Below are 17,385 nucleotides of genomic sequence, written 5' to 3'. Positions count from 1 at the left end.
AAATACCAATAATAATAATCCAGATGTGGTTGTGCACACCTGTAATCCCAGATACCTGGGAGGCTGAAGCATTAGAATTGCTTAAACCTGAGAGGCGGAGGTTGAAGTGAACCAAGATCGTACCATTGCACTCCAGCCTGGGCGACAGAGTGAGATCTTGTCTCACCAAAAAAAAAAAAAAGAAAAGAAAATAGCATTTGTCTGTTCAATAACATTTATTGAGCATTCATTAAGTGTCTGGTATTTTATTAAGCATGATCTCAATTCTCAATTGAAAGTTGAAGCTCAACAAGGCTGGGGAACTTCCTCAAGATCACCCAGCCTGTGAATGGTGGAGTCTAGATCAGAGCCCCAGCGTATCTAATACCACATCCATAACTACTCCATGAGTTGGTCCCTTTCACATTCTTAACATAAATAACGTTCTGCTCTGTTCCTTTCTACTTAAAAGAATGCATTTTAAAAATCTAATTCAAAGCTGGTGAACTTTATTACTGGGTTCTCTGACAAGTGGGCAAGATAAGTAAAAATGACAAATATGAATAATCATGAGATATGATCTTTCCTACCATTTGTGGTACGTCTACTTTCTGTTCAGCAAGATTATAAATATCAGGAGCCAAGAGTAAATTAAAAACTCCTTTAATTCCAGACCACGTGATTACAACTCCCCATCGCCAGTTATATTCATAACTTGAATGCATCAAAATAGGGCTCACTAACAAAATAGTAAGCAACCTGTGGAGAGGGAAACATTAAAAATAAATCACACCTTGTTTATTAATATTATTCATAGTTGAAAGCATGTATTAAATACTAAATTCAATATAAAAATTTTCAGGAAAGAAAAAAAACAATGTAATTTATTGTTAAGTCCTTCCAATTTTCTCAGACTAACCAAATCTACTATTTAAATTTTGCACATGACACTCAAGTCTTGAAAAATAATGCTAGAACTTCTAAACAAATATAAGGAATTATCATCAACACTACTGTATAATGTTTGGATTTGGGTAGTAAATTCTCACAGGGAAGCCTCTTCTAAGAATGCTGACAAGCTCATCTACTCCTGAAAAGTCATACATGACTGGATTCAAAATTACAATGGGGGCATGTGCAGATCATGACTCAAATGTAAAATTATTTTAGACACATTAATAAACTTAACCCAACCAAATGTCTGTTGAGCTCCCACAAGAATCATAAGCTAAATGTCACACAAATAATTTTAATTTGCACCTTCTTGCTCTCCAGATTACTTTTCTATAGGAGTGCCAAAATTTAAAATCTATCATTAAGGGACTGGCCCTGAGAGAATATCAATCCTGTACTTCAGATAATTTAGAACAAATGAAATTTCAGCAAAAGTGAAAGCAGATGTGTTCTTAGCCTCAAAAAAATATTGTGTATCGGTTGGTCAGCTATAATTGCACAAGTCAATTTACAGAATTCCAGTCATTGAGAAACAGAAAATCTACAATTACCACCTATAATGTATAAAATTATTTGGGCAAACTCCTCTGCCTTGCATGCGAGCCTTCTGCAACATGACTCTTACCAACCTTTTCAGCCTTACTAAATAACCTTTCCCTAAAATATCAGAGTCCAACCAAAATAGAAACAACTTATGTCATTTCCTGATATCAAAAACAGGGAGACAGAATAGCAAATACTCTGAAGTCAGTCTACCTGTGTTAAATCTAGGCTTGCCTTTTACTAACTGCATAACTACGTAAGCAAGTTATTTAATCTCTCCGTGTCTCAGTTTCTTCATCTGTAAAATGAAGATGATAACAATTGTACTTGCCTCAAAGGATTATTGTGATAATTCAGTTAAATGAGGCAATACTCAGGGCTTAGAATGATGCTTTGCATGTGGTCAGCACTCAATACATAATCAATACATAATTATAACTATATATGATACATATGTATCCATACAAAATATTCAATCAGCAATGCTTATTATGTTCATGTATTCCCATTTCTTTATCTTGGCTCATCCTCTCTGAAATATTTTTCTCAAGTCTTTACAGAAAACCCCCACACACGTCAAGGGCCAACTTAAGGATAATTCCCTCCATTAAAGCTTTTCCTCTGGTGACGTAGAACCATCAATTCAGCAAGATCTCTGGCACTCACTGGCCATTTGACCTTGGAAAAGGTCCTTTGCTTTTCTGGGGTACGATTTCTTCAAAATGTAGAAAATAACAGAGATAAATAATTGGAGATGATAATTCTTATCTCCTAGTGTTGTTATGAAGATGAAATAATGGATGTATACCTGAGTCAAACAGTGTGCTAAAGCCATGTTTCTTTCTTTATGACCAATCTCAACTTACACATGAGCTCTCATGGCAGAACGAAATGTTAACTTTCAAATGGAATAACTTAGTCTTTTCTAGTTTAAAGATTCTTTAGGTATAACTTGGTCTTGCCTATACAAACAGTCAATTCAAATTTCCCTATAAAGAGCAGTTTGTCCTGTTTTCCAAGATGCTCCCCCTGCCCTGCCTTCCCAAGACAGGGTCTGGAAACTCACATAACTCATGGCATCAGGGAAAGGCTTGCAGAGAACGTCTATTGATTTAGGTGACTTGTGTTACTTGTGTTTGGCCTTTGGCCCCTGTTCTTGAGACATCTACTGGGAAGTATTCTTGGTCTATTTTTTTTAGCAAGGCCAATGCATGGTAATTGCTCGGATGACCTGTCTCCTCTACCAACTAAATGACCACCACCACCACCCAGCACTGCAGATCCCTTGAGGTCTGCTGCCACTCCCATTCGACCCTAGGTTTGAATGGTCTTCCATGCAGCCCTCCAACTTGGCGTCACTTTGGTGACCCTTCTGGCAAACTCACCAAATATCTTCTGAATTCACCACAGAGGAGGAAAGAACTTCAGGTTCCTTCCATGTCAGAAACAGATTAAGTAAGGATCAAAAGTACTATCTTAGGCCTATTGTCTACTTACCATTTCTGCTCAGTAGCCCATGTCACTCTAGGAGGCTGTATTTTCTCAGAGTTCCAAACTGGAGGTACAGGTGGGGATGTGATGGGAGTCGACAGTGTCCTCACCCTGGTCTCAACCCCCTCTATAATCAGCAATGTTCTACTTCCCCTTCCTGTTTGTCATATCCTCCATTATCTTCACCATGGCATAAAAGAAAATTATGTAACCTGAATCTACCAAGCTTGTCTCTTGATATGAAAAAAGGATATTTTCAGAATTTAACAAAGTCTTCTCTTCTTCAGCAAAGCCTGGCTTTCAGAACCGTTGTCTCATTGTGTGGTCTCAAAAATATTCAGAAATCAAGAGCTACATATAAACTCTTTATTTTGGAATTTCATCATAAAATCTTAACCTTTTTTAGCTGAATAGAAGGAAGGTCATACATAAAGAAGTATAATACAAAAAAGAAAACACATTTGTATATTGCAGGAACAGCACTCCTTTTATAATGGATATTGTAGTGTTCCATTTAGACATCCTTTTTTGGGGCTGACAGCCCATCCTCCAACTGGTAGGAATTTGAGGATTTAAATGGGCCTGCATGGCTCTGCCTCTCACTGCACATTGCTCTGGGCCACAGGGACTTGCCCTCCTCAAAGTTGTTGCCTCTCAAGGGATAGCCCTTGGCCAATGACTGCATTATGAAGATAGAAAGGCCTGTTCCCTTGTCTCAGTGTGGGATGACTCTGAAGGGCCCTTCCAGCTCCACAGTTTCCCATAGCTCAGGGGAGCCTTGAATGAAACTGTGCAGTGGGTCAGTTTCTCCCCTTGCCCAATTCTGCCTTCCATACTTGCCCAATAAATCTTTGGCCAACAACTCTCCCAACTCTCCCAACCCTCCCTCTCAGATTCTGCTCCCAGGAAACCCAACCTATGACTCCTTCAAATTTGTAAATCTAGCACAGGGCAGGCATTCCACAGAACCCCTCAGCTAGCTATGAAGCCTCATAACACGTTTCTTGTTTCCTTTCTTTCTTTCTCTTTCTTTCTTTCTTTCTTTCTTTCTCTTTCCTTTCCTTCTTTCTTCTTTCTTTCTTTCTTTCTTTCTCTTTCCTTTCCTTCTTTCTTCTTTCTTTCTCTTTTTCTTTCTTTCTTTCTTTCCTTCTTTCTTTTTCTTTCTTTCTTTCTCTTTCTTTTTTATTTTTATTTTTTTTTAGACAGAGCCATGCTCTATAACCCAGGCTGGAGTGCAGTGGAGTGATCTTGGCTCACTGCAACCTCTGTCTCCCAGGTTCAAGAGATTCTTCTGCTTTAGCCTTCCGAGTAGCTGGGATTACAGGTATGTGCCACCGCGCCCAGCTAATCTTTGTATTTTAGTAGAAACAGGGTTTCACCATGTTGGCCAGGCTGGTCTTGAACTCTTGACCTCACATGATCCACCCACCTTGGCCTCCCAAAGTGCTGGGATTACATGTGTGAGCCACTGTGCCTGGCCCCATAACATATTTCTTAAGCCTCCTATATGAAGCTTATCCTTCCTTATGTCATAGTTATTTATATATTTATTTTATCCCTCCAACTAGATTTTAAACTTCTTGAGGAGAGGTACTGTGTTTTATGCATCTCTGTGAACCTTGAGACTTCACACAGCAAGTCCTATTGTATTTACATGGTCACGGTCACTCCTTTTTAGAGAAAGAGACATGGGGTTGCTGTTTGCCTGGGATGGAGCTGGGGGTAAGGGATGTCACCAGAGACCGGGGAAAAAAAATGTGCCATATTGTTTGACTTCTGAGCTGAAAGACTACTTATTTTTAAGACAAGTTTGCATAGCTGTACAACCAAGATCTGGAAGTAGAATTAGCTGAATCAGCATCCTCTGACCTCAGACTAAAGAGTTGATAGGAGACAGTGTCTCTATTCTACCCTTAGTTCCAGCTCTTCACACTGGGAGAAGCTGGTCAGAGAAATGTGGGGTCCTGCTGATGAATGGAGTATGGATGGGAAGTCTGACAGTCCCTCAGGAGTATGACTAACCTGAGGGACTTAGATACAACAGAGTCTGGACTAGAGCCCCTGTCCAGGCGACAGCCTTCAAGGACATCAGCAACTGGTCCCAGAACAGGCTTGATCAGATAAAATGAACATCACTGGTCCCTTCCATTGTCACCACCACTGGCCAATCACACATGAAAAAGATCAGCCACTCCCACCCATTCCCCCAAGGACTGACCAATCACATAAAGGACACACACACACACACACACAAGCACACACACACAACTGTAACCAATCTAACAATCCTGAACTGACCTGGGAAGTCACTGGATTGGAATGAATTTACCTGATTGTATGTAAACTAAATCCACCAGGATCCAGCTCACAGCTATATAGTAAAGCCAGTTCTAGAAATAAAATTTCATTTTTTTGAGTACTAAAAATCTGGGCACCATTTTAATAGGAATTAAGTTATATGCTCATTACAACTCTATAGGGAAAAAAATTCATTAAGGTCATCGTTCAAGTCAGAAACTAGCCCCTGTGCCCAATGGCTATTGAAAAAATTCAGAGCTCCCTAGAAGTGTTGACTGCAACATCAAAGAGGCCAAATTAATCTTTGTCAAGGTGAAAATCAGTTATACTTGTTTTTTCTAATTTTGTACTTCATCAAAGTGAAATTCTGAGGTCTGAATTTTTTAAAATATCTTTTAATGAGTTTCATAATGTTTATTTTTCTGATTATCAAAAATGCAAGCAATCTCACAAATTGTAACTTTCAGTCTACCTTCAAAGATTATTAATTTTAAATATTCTTTAAACATTTTCTACATAACGGAGCTTAACAGATTAGGAATGATTTTCTATTAATCTTAAAAATATACCCACCAAGGGTAAGTGATTTTATAAATGGAAAGTGCAAGATTTTCTTGTCCATAATTCACACACCTCGGGACCTTTGGATTCTTTCTAACTTTTCATCTCTGTGAATACGACTACAATGAAAACACTTTGAAAAAAATCATCATCCAGATTTTTTAAAAATTTTAACAGCTTCATTGGTATACAGAAATCTGCACATATTTAGCATATATAATTTGATGAGCACATTGTCCACTCCACATTTTAAATCACATTCTTACAAGTGGAATACAAACATTAAATCATTAACTATACAAGTAAGTGTTCTATAATACTTGCAGGGAGTGCTAAAAGGAGAACTACACAGTGACAAAGAGTGTGGGAGAGCAGTGCCTCCCCTGGTGGAGGTGGACGGCAGGGACCAGAAGCATGGTGGCTTTCCCTGAGGAAGGATAGTTTGTCCTGTAATCTGAAGGTACCAGGGGCCAGGATGAAGGACAGCCAGAGGACAGCTATGGAAGGACCTGAAGGAACAAGTATCTGAGGAACTTTGTCACACGTGTTTGGAGTGAAGAGAGCAAGCAGCAGAGGGTCCTTTGAGCTGGCTGATGAGGGGGGCAGGGCCAGTGTTTTTCACAGGGTCTTTATCACACTCTCACAGGGCTGAATGCATGAATTTTAGGAACCACTGATTTTACCACTTTTCATTTTATGTTTAAAAATTTCTAGTGGGTTTAAAACTTCAACATGTTTTAGCCATTAATATTTCTTCTTTTATGAACTTGTCATATCCTCCATAATGTTTATTATTTTTTAAATGCCCCCTCAACCCAGCTTTTCCCAACTCCAGGAAGAACCGGGAAGAGAAGGCAAGGCCAATCTAGTTACTTTATCTTGGTTTTAAATGATAAAACAATACATGAATACTGAAAAAAAATCTTAAATAGTAAAAAAGTATATGAAAAATTTTTTAATTTTCAATTTTTGTGGGTACAGAGTAGGTGTGTGTATTTATGGGGTGCATGAGATATTTGATACAGGGCATGCAATGCATAATAATGACATCATGCTAATTGTGGTATCCATGCCCTCAAGCATTTATCCTTTGTTACAGATAATCCAATTAGACTCTCTTAGTTATTTTTAATTGTACAATTAAATTATTATCAACTATAGTCACCCTGTTGTGCCATCAAATACTAGGTCTTACTTATTCCTTCTATTTTTCATACCTGTTAACCATCCTTACTTTCCCCCCTTATCCCCCTACTACCCTTCCCAGCCTCTGGTAACCCCCTATGAACTCTCTACCCCCATGAGTTCAATTGTTTTAACTTTTACATCCCACGAATAAGTGAAAACATGTGAAATTTGTCTTTCTGTGCCTGGCTTATTTCACTTAACATAATGACCTCCAGTTCCTTCCATATTGTTGCAAATGACAGGATCTCTTTCCTTTTTATGACTAAATAGTAGTCCATTGTGTATATGTACCACATTTTCTTTACCCATTCATCTGTTAATGGACACTTAGGTTGCTTCCAAATCTTGGTTATCGTGAATAGTGCTGCAATAAACATGGGAGTGCAGATACCTCTTTGATATACTGATTTCCTTTATTTGGAGTATATATGCAGCAATGTGATTGCTGAATCATATAACTCTGTGTTTAGTTTTTCGAGGAACCTCCAAAATATTCTTTGTAGTGGTTGTAGTAATTTACATTCCCACCAACAGTGTATGAGAGTTCCCTTTTCCCCACATCCTTACCAGGATTTGTTATTGCCTGTCTTTTGGATATAAGCCATTTTAACTGGGATGAGATGATATCTTGTTGTAGTTTTGAGTTGCATTTCCCCGATGATCAATGATGTTGGGCATGTTTTCATATATCTGTTTGCCATCTGTATGTCTTCTTTAGAGAAATGTCTACTCAGATCTTTTGCCCAATTTTTAATCAGATTTTTAGATTTTTTCCTATTGACTTGTTTGAACTCCTTATATATTCTGGTTATGAAACTCTCATCAAATGGGTAGTTTTCTTTTTGTCTTTATTTTTTCTTTTCCTTTCTTTCTTTCTTTTTTCTTTTTTTTTTTTTTTTTTTTTTTGAGACAAAGTCTCACTCTGTTGCCCAGGTTGGAGTGCAGTGGTGCGATCTCAGTTCACTGCAACCTCTGCCTCCTGGGTTTTTCAAGTGATTCTCCTGCCTTAGCCCCCAAGTAGCTGGGACTACAGGCACACACCACTGCACAGGTGGGTGGTTTCCTCCCATTCTGTGGGTTGTCTCTTCAATTTGTTGATTGTTTCCTTTACTATACAGAAGCTTTTTAACTTTATGTTATCTCATTTGTCCATTTTTTTCTTTGATTGCCTGTGCTTGTGGATTATTCCTCAAGAAATCTATGCCCTGCCCAGTGTCCTAGAGGGTTTCCCCAATGTTTTCTTGCAGTAGTTTCATAGGTTACAGTCTTAGATTTACCTATTTAATCCATTTTAATTTGATTTTTGCCTATGATGAGAGTCAGGGGCCTAGTTTCATTCCCTTGCATATGGATATTCAGTTTTCCCAGCACTATTTATTGAAGAGACTGTTCTTTCTCCAATATACATTCTTATCACCTTTGTCAAAAAAGAGTTCACTGTAGACATATGGATTTATTTCTGAGTTCTCTTTTCTGTTCCATTGGTCTATCTGTCTGTTTTTATGCCATTCCAATGCTGCTTTCATTACTATAGCTCTGCAGTATAATTTGAAGTCAAGTAATGTGATTCCTCCAGTTTATTGATTGATTGATTGATTGATTGATTTTGCTCAGGATATCTTTGGTTATTCTGGGTCTTTCTAATTCTTTCTTCTCAAGCAATTCAGGAGAACTGCTTGAGCCCAGGAGTTCAAGACCAGCCTGGGCAACATGGCAAGACCCTGTCTCAAAACGAAATAAAAAATAAAAAATAGTGTGAAAAGCCTTAGAAATCTGCCTGGTGTTCTATTCTATTGTGATTAAGCTGGTATTCAAACCACAAGACAAAGTTCTTCCCGCTCTTTCCTCCTTTTTCCACAGGCAGGAAAGCCTTTCCCCATGGCCACCACTACCACCAGTCCCCTGGGATTTCTGCCACACCACCACCCATGTCCACTTAAGGCCCAAGGGCTCTTCAGCCAGCTTGTAATGAATGCTGCCAGGCCTGAGACCCACCCTTCAGAGCAGAGGTCTCCCCTCTCGCTCAGGGCAAGTTCAAGAATGCTGTCCAAGAGCCTAAGCCTGATCTTGGGGACCCCAAAAGCCTACTTGGTGCTCTACCCCACTGTGGCCAAGCTGGTACCTGAAGCCAGCACATCTGAGTCTCCCCAAGGCCCACAGCATACTACCTGTGTATTGCTGTATTTACTCAAGGCCCGAGGGCTCTTTAGTCAGCAAGTGATGAATCCTGCCAGGTCTGGGTCCTTCCCTTCAAGATAGCAGTTTGTCTTCTGACCCAGAGTGTGTCTAGAAATGTTGTCCGGGAACTAGAGCCTGAACTGGGGGCCTCACAACTCTGCCCAGTGCCCTATTCTGCTGTGGTTGAGCTGGTATCCAAGATGCAGGATGAAGTTCTCTTTACTCTTCTCTCTCCTCTCCTCAAGCAGAAGGAAGGAGTCACTTTCATTGTTCTGAGCTGCGCTGCCTGAGGTTGTGGGACGGGTGGCACAAATATTCCCCCAGCCACCCTGTCTGCTGTCTCACTAGGTCACGCACTGCCCCGGTCCACTGACTCTGAGCCAGAACAGCATCAGGACTTGCCTAAGAATTGCAGTCCTTGTATCCTAGACTGCCTTCCAAGTTCACTTAGTATCCCAGAGCACTTTAGCCCACAGTGGCAAGCTTGCCGAGAAACTTAAGTTCCTCCCACTGGAATGGGCACTTGCCCTCGGTTAGGACTGGTCTAAATATTCCTTCTGTGGGCAGGTGCTGGCTGAGTTCAGCACAGTTTTGCTTTCCACTGTTACAGGGCAGCACTAGGTTCAATGCAAACTCCCGCAGTTGCTGTGGTCTGCCTTCTCCAAGTGCACAGATTCTCTCTCTGCACCACACAGCTGCTTTGTCGGGGGAGGACAGGGGAGGGGTGGTGTCAGCAATCCATGACTGTTTTTCCTACCTCTTTAGTGCCTCTTTCTGCAATATGAATTTTAAAGTAGGTACTGTGATCACTCACTTGATTTTTGGTTCTTATGAAGGTGCTTTTTTGTGTGCGGATAGTTGTTAAAACGTGGTGTTCCTGCTGGGGGGTGAGAGGGATGATCAGTGGAGCCTTCTATTCTGCCATCTTGCTCCATCCTCAGTAAACATTTTAAAAGCTAAAATGCCCTGACTTTGTCCCCCTTCACAAATCCCATTCCCCAAATGAAAGTAACCACTCTTAAGGGGCTGATGTACATCCTCCCAGGTGTTTTCTTAACTCACAAAGGCATTCATATATGGGTTCTTTCTCTTACTTTTTTTCATACTTACCTCTCTATCTTCATCTCCTGCTCTCCCCTCTCTGTTTCAGTGACCAAGGCCTCCCTGCTGTTTATTGCACATACCAGGCTGGCCCCTCCCTTAGGGCATATACAATTATGAGTCTTTCCTCTTGTATCTGCCTGGCTCCCTCACCTCTTTCATATCTTTACTCAAATGTCACTTTCTCATTGAGGCCTACCCTGCCCACCGGGTTTGGATTGCAGCTTGCCATCTAGTGCTGGCACAACCAACTTCCTTCCTCACCGTGCTTTATTTATTTTCATAGTCTTTATTATTTTCTAATATATTATATTCATTATTTAACATGATTTTGGGTTTTTTTCTGAAAACCTCAGTTACATTGTAAACTCCACGATGGCAGAAATTTTCATGTTTTTGGACTATTTCATCCATTGAGGTGTCCTAAGTGCCTGGAGCAATGCCTGACATTTAGCAGGGGCTTGATACATATCTGCTGAAAGAATTAACAAATGCAGTGGTGGTGTGTTTTCATGTTTTAATTTTATTAATAATGTTTTGTTTTAAAACCTACTGATAATTTCTTTGGAGAATCCTTTCATTATTTTGAAGCTTCAAAAGTTGTCTCTTATCCTGAGAAAATAAGAATAGCCACAATCATGGCAAAAACTCACTTCACTGAGCATTTACTATGTGCCAGGCATGGTGCTAAATTCTCGTACTTGCATTACCTCATTGAGTCCTCACAGCAGCCCTCTGAGATGATCTATTATTGTGCCCATTCTACAGATAAGTAATTGAAACTTAGATTAAGTAATGACCCAAAGTCACATACATCGTCACAAAGCTAACAAGTGTGGGAGATGGAATTTGGACCCAGAAATAAACATAAACACCTAAATTATACTAGGGAGCAATGACTAACCTAAAACCTATTTTCTAAGAGTCCAGACAGAGAGCCAGAGAAAAGACGATAAGATGGCTACTGATTTCAAAGCTGCATGGGAACAGCAGGCAGGCACCAATTTAGGCCCCACTCTGATGGGCTGGGGGATGGGTTGGGACTCAGGGCTGTATACATAGCCTTCTGTGTGAGAGTGACAATCTGGGTTGCATGCAGTGCCTTGAGTCAGCAGACTCAAGTTTCCATGGGAACATACTATAAGACAAGCTACCTTGGTCACCATCCTGAGTGAAAATGACAGTGTTTTTGGAAACATTGTCATAAATTCTTATGGAAGACACAACTACCATCAGTGGGCAATGGCATTCTTGAATAAGGATGCTCATGGAGTCAGGTTTAAATCCCAACTTTGCTCTTATGAGTTGAGTGACTCTAGGCAGGTTTTTACATTCTCTGGGCTTCATCTGTGAGGTGATGCAATAGCACATACATCACAAGGTTATATTCATATTAATGGCATACGGTACATGGTAAATGCATTATCATAGCTATTGGTATATAGCATGATAGTGGCTTTCTCATAGCTATTGATGATAATAAATTATGATGAAATTCCACAAAAATGTTAAGAGCAATTAATCTGGTCCAGTGATGCTCAACTTTAACATGCATACAAACCACCTGAAGAGCATGTTGAAACTGTTTCCTGGATCTCATATTTAGAGATTCAATTCAATAGGTTGAGATGGGCCCGTGAATTTGCATTTCTATCTAGCTTCTGGGTGATGCCAATCCCTCTCATTTTATGGATAAAATCTTGAAAAATAAACACCCCAAGTTGCACAGCAAGCTATTATCAAGGCCTTGACAACAATGCAGGTTTCCTGGCTCCATGTCCAGAGTCCTTTTTGCTGTATGTCACTGCTTTGTAATTCTAATTCTGGCCTTGAGAATCTAAGTCAGTAAACAAACTTTAAAATATTATTCTTACCTTACCAAATTCACTGTTGTAAATAAAATGACTATGAAAGTTATAGTGTAAAGTTCATAATGGTCGAGTTCTCCACATCCAATCACAATGCCAAAGAAAGTGTATATTAAATGTTCATATACACATGAAAAAATTCTTAAGAACCTAGGATGAATGAAATAGAAATGAAATTTTAAGCAATCACCTTAAAAATATATTTCCTTTTCACATAAAACATGTATCTTATATCTTCCATGATGTCTTAGCAGAGGCCCTTGCCTTCATCTCTGTTATAGTCAACACTTAAAAGAATTTTGTTGGATCTAAACACACCCAGTTCCATATTTTTCATTACCTTCATCACACCAATACCCATGGGCTGCTTCTCACAGTAGAATAATAAGAGCAAGGCAGAACAATGAGGACCTCCCCACAAGGTGATGATTTATCAGTTTCTCTGGGATTCAGTGAGAACATGTCAACTGTTGGGCCTGCTGCTCCTAAACCCAGAGTTGCAGTTGCTACCAGGAGGTACCTCAGTAACTTTAACTTTGCAATAGCTAACAGGATCATCTCAATGCTCTCTGCACAACCTCTCCCTCTGTGACCCACACGTACTCTTCTATTTACTTTGAAAGTCTCCCCTGTCTGCTTTCCTGTCTACTGCATTCCTAAAAGTCTTGTAAGGCTAACTCTAATCTCATGTTGTCCATGAAAGCATCTTAAGCACCCTAGGTGGAAGTAGTCCTGCTCTGAATTCCTACGGTGCTGTCTGTACTAATGTAGTTTTTAAGCAGAAGAAAGCATTACAATCACCCAGATTGAATTCTATAAATTGACAGAACCACCCCCAGAGATTCTTACTGAGTAGACCAAAGCACATGGGTTAGGGCAGGGGGCTGAGGCCTCAGTAGAATACACGTTCTGTTCTATATGGTTCCATGTGGTAGCATGCCTGGGTCAGAGCCAAGTATGACTTCCACAAGCAGATCTCAAGGCCTGCCTCCTCTAGATTCTCTCTCTTGAGACTTTCCCTTTCAGCTGACTGGGTAAGTGTGTCACAAACCAGTCTCCTTACAGGTGGATCTCAAAATTTATGCTCGGAAAGAAGCAAAAGGAAGCCTCGTTTTAGCTGCAGACATAAACCATGTTCTTTGATACACACAGCAGTACCCCAATGAAGGAGATAATTTCATTCTCCAAGTGATTTCTATCTCTTGATTCAATTGATTCTGAACCCCTACAGGGAAGAGGGGGGACCTCAAACCCCAGTGCATAGTTTTCAAAAAATTCGGAAGTCATGGAATAACTGACTGAGTTAAAAACTTTCTTTTTTTTTTTTTTTGAGATAGAGTCTTGCTCTGTCGCCCAGGCTGGAGTGCAGTGGCTCGATCTTGGCTCACTGCAAGCTCCACCTCCCGGGTTCACACCATTCTCCTGCCTCAGACTCCCTAGTAGCTGGGACTACAGGCACCCGCCACCACACCCAGCTAATTTTTTGTATTTTTAGTAGAGACAGGGTTTCACTGTGTTAGCCAGGGTGGTCTTGATCTCCTGACCTCGTGATCCGCCCGCCTCGGCCTCCCAAAGTGCTGGGATTTCAGGCGGGAGCCACCACACCCGGCCTGAGTTAAATACTTTAAAAAAAATGTCATGTGGGTACAGTGGCTCATGCATGTAATCCCAACACTTTGGGAGGCTAAGGAGGACAGATTGCTTGAGCCCAGGGGTTCGAGACCAGCCTGGGAAACATGGTGAAACCCCACCTCTACGAAAAATACAAAAAATTAGCTGGGTATCCTGGTGCATGCCTGTAGTCCCAGCTACTTGAGAGGCTGAGGTGGGAGGAACGCTTGAGCCCTGGAGGTGGAGGCTGTAGTAAGCTTTGATAGCGCCATTGCCCCTCAGCCTGGGAGGCAAAGCAAGATCCTGTCTCAAAAAAATTTTTTTTCAAATCTCTCTACAGGACCTAAAAAATGCATTATGTATACAGTAGAACTTGAATAAATACGTAATTATTCACACATATTGTTACTTTCTTATAAAAACATGTCTGCCACTTAACCATGAGCACCTCTGAGAAGGGACTTATTTTTGTAGCCCCACACCTAAGATGCAATATCCAGACCACAGCAGACATTAAGAAAGGATTGGTGGAATGGGTGAAAAAATAAACAATTGAGTGAATAAAAAGTAATTTATAATGATGTCAACAGACAGCGCCACTGAGCTCGGGAAACTGTCTACATTGAGCATTACACCAAGTAGATGTTCTATGAACTGGTTATTCCCAAGCTTCTGGATTTAAAAACACTGCAATGTTTCATTCACATACACACAAAACTGGAATAGTTTTAGGTGCCCATGTTTTTTGTTTGTTTGTTTGTTTGTTTTTGTTTTCTGAGACGGAGTCTCGCTCTGTTGCCCAGGCTGGAGTGCAGTGGCGCGAACTTGGCTCACTGCAAGCTCCGCCTCTGGGTTCCTGCCATTCTCCCGCCTCAGCCTCCCAAGTAGCTGGGACTACAGGCACCCGCCACCACGCCCGGCTAATTTTTACTGTATTTTTAGTAGAGACGGGGTTTCACCATGTTAGCCAGGATGGTCTGGATCTCCTGACCTCTTGATCCGCCCGCCTTGGCCTCTCAAAGTGCTGGGATTACAGGCGTGAGCCACCGTGCCCGGCCGCCCATGTTTTTTCATTTTGCCAAATAGAAAAGAAAATACCATCTTCTATCATTGGAATGTCATAAAAGAAAGGACATTATAAACAACAAAAAAGTAGGACGGACATAATTTCACAGTAATGCATAGTCCTTATATTAAATAAATTAATTTTCATGGGAAAACTCAGGATTATGGCTTATTTTTCTCAGTTCGACATTTGTTTTCATCTGATGTGGGAATTTCTATATTAGACGATGATTTGGTATTCAATAATTTCTGAACCAATTCTCTAATTTATCATAGTCTTTCAGGGAAAGGCTGACATTTCTTTGCACAGACAGGCAAATGATTTTCCCTCTATCCATAGATGCATTTATTACCAGGAGTAAAGGGTAGGTAAGAGTTTTGTTGATGTTACATTTTTCTGCTACTCTTCTTTTCCAGCTCTTCCCACATTAATATACTGTTATTTACGCACATTATGAAGGAAACAAAGGAAAAATGTATCTTTTTAAATCTCCATGGTTCAAAGTAAATTTTTATCAGGTTACATGCAACAAAAACACCATGGTTTCTGAGCCACTGACACTTTATTCATAACAGGAGTATCAATTAATGCTGATAATTGTTGGCACCTTAAATTATTTTCAAATATAACTGATAACAAAAATAAAATTTTCAAGATAAAAAAAGGTTATGGAAAAAGAGTTTTACTAGTGTCCATGAAGGCGAGACCTCTTATGCACTAAACTGCTATGAGATCCATCAAAGGGCATGATAGGAAACTTACTTAGTAATTACAAATTCTATCTTCGGTTTAAAGGTTAAAGAATCTAAATTCAGTCCTACAGCGACTAAGGCAAGAGTGCCTGACATTCCTAAAAGTTCCACTGGGGAAAAAAAGAAACAAATGAATCAAATGCATTGTATTCATATCTGTACACTGAGATACTTTATCTTAAATAAAGAATTGGTGGGAATCTTAAGAGAAGTAGTAGTTCTTAGAAAATTGCTTCAAGGGATTGACCTAATCCAGTAAACCCGGGACTGGCAAACTTTTTCTATAAAGGGTCAGATAGTAAATATTTAGTGTTTGTGATGCATACAGCCTCTATTACAATCTCTCAACTCAGCTGTTGTAGTACAAAAGCAGCCATAGATAATATGTAAACGAATGTGTCCAGTGAAATTTGGTTTATAGACACTGAAGTCTGAATTTCACGTAATTTTCATATGCCACAAAATATTCTTTTACGCCATTTTAAAATGTAAAAACCATTTTTAGCTAACACGCAGATTTGGCCCAAGAGTCACAGTTTGCCAAGTCCTACTGGAGACCATCACTGAGGATAGGCTAATGGAAAAGTAAGTTCAACAGCCCTCAGGGTGTCCTTTAAGCATCTCAGAAATACTGCACTACATGTGCTGGGAGTTGTGAGCCAAGCTCAGTACTTCTGATGACTCCAGTTCCTTACATCTGCTTTTCTTTTGCAGATATAGACCTCCCTAATTAAACTTGTAATTTGCTGGGCTCTAAACAAATGTGTAAATGTATTAATAGTCTGAGGCAGGAAACCCAACCTGAAGGATATTTGAATACCATAAATACTCTGCAGTCTTAGGCTGCAGAGTCTTCAAATATAACACTAAAACCGTCAGACAGAAAGGAAGACAAAGAACATGAAAGATAGGATTGGAAGAGCTTTGGGGCAAAGCAGAGCTGGTTGCTTTTGGAACGTGACCTCACCTTCCTCCATTAGTGGCCCTGTAACTATAAAATAAATGTAAAAAAGTTATGACTCATAGTTGTGAAAATTAAATTAGAAAACACGAAAATGCTTACCACACTTTTAAAGCAATGAATAAGTGATAATACTATCATGCTGTTAATTGTTTTTATCTACTTTATTGCTTAGTAAATATTGTTTATTAATTTAAAGAGGAGTTTACTATTCTTTTGGTTTATCTAATCACAAGTTCACTTTAGACTTCTTTTTATCTACTTATTTAACTGAATTTACTTTAAATAACCAATGACAATAAAACCAGGAGTGCCACAAACTGTGATGACAGGGAAACTATCTTTCAATTTCCAATTCTCTATAATCACTATTTTACAAAGAAGGGACAATGGAATTAATAAGCCCCAGTTACAGGCAACAAGGGGATGCATTGTTTGTAGACTTTTAAAACAATTATAAAGATGACAAAAACTCCTTCTACTTTTTATTATCTCCATCCCCTCCAAAATTCTAAACACCGTCACTTGATAAAATATTCCTCCTTGCTAGGATGGAGGAATCCCTCGTGGAATGCCTCTAGCCTACACTTTTATAGAACCCGTGTTCTTTCATGAATTATACATCAACACTCAAAGAGGTGACTCTCCAACCTCAACCTCAATCAGATGCTCTCTGGACTTAAGCCAGTTGATGGTATGTTCATTAGTCAGGGAAAAGAACAAAATTAAACAACGTGAAAGAAATGTAACATTAGAGAATGTACAAGTGAGAATTTTATCTACATTTCAGCTTTCTGGCTATGGAACATCTCCTTGTAACACTGCCTTTTTCTG

At 39.8% G+C, this 17,385-nt stretch overlaps 1 protein-coding gene across 1 annotated transcript in view; it reads right to left on the bottom strand.

Moving 5' to 3' along the window:
* SLC9C2 (solute carrier family 9 member C2 (putative)) overlaps positions 1-17,385 on the bottom strand; it is a 92,500-nt gene that overhangs the window by 53,955 nt on the left and 21,160 nt on the right. The window contains exons 7-9 of the mRNA XM_025399911.1: positions 15,601-15,700; positions 12,168-12,311; positions 570-738 (exon numbers count right to left, since the gene is read on the bottom strand). Coding sequence (XP_025255696.1) covers positions 570-738; positions 12,168-12,311; positions 15,601-15,700 — 413 coding nt within the window. The remainder of the gene's footprint in view (positions 1-569; positions 739-12,167; positions 12,312-15,600; positions 15,701-17,385) is intronic.

This window comes from Theropithecus gelada, chromosome 1 (assembly GCF_003255815.1).
Source record: "Theropithecus gelada isolate Dixy chromosome 1, Tgel_1.0, whole genome shotgun sequence".
NCBI classification, from domain to species: Eukaryota; Metazoa; Chordata; class Mammalia; order Primates; family Cercopithecidae; genus Theropithecus; species Theropithecus gelada.
The sequence above is the reverse complement of the archived record's forward strand: the minus strand, read 5'-3'. Positions and strand labels throughout refer to the sequence as shown.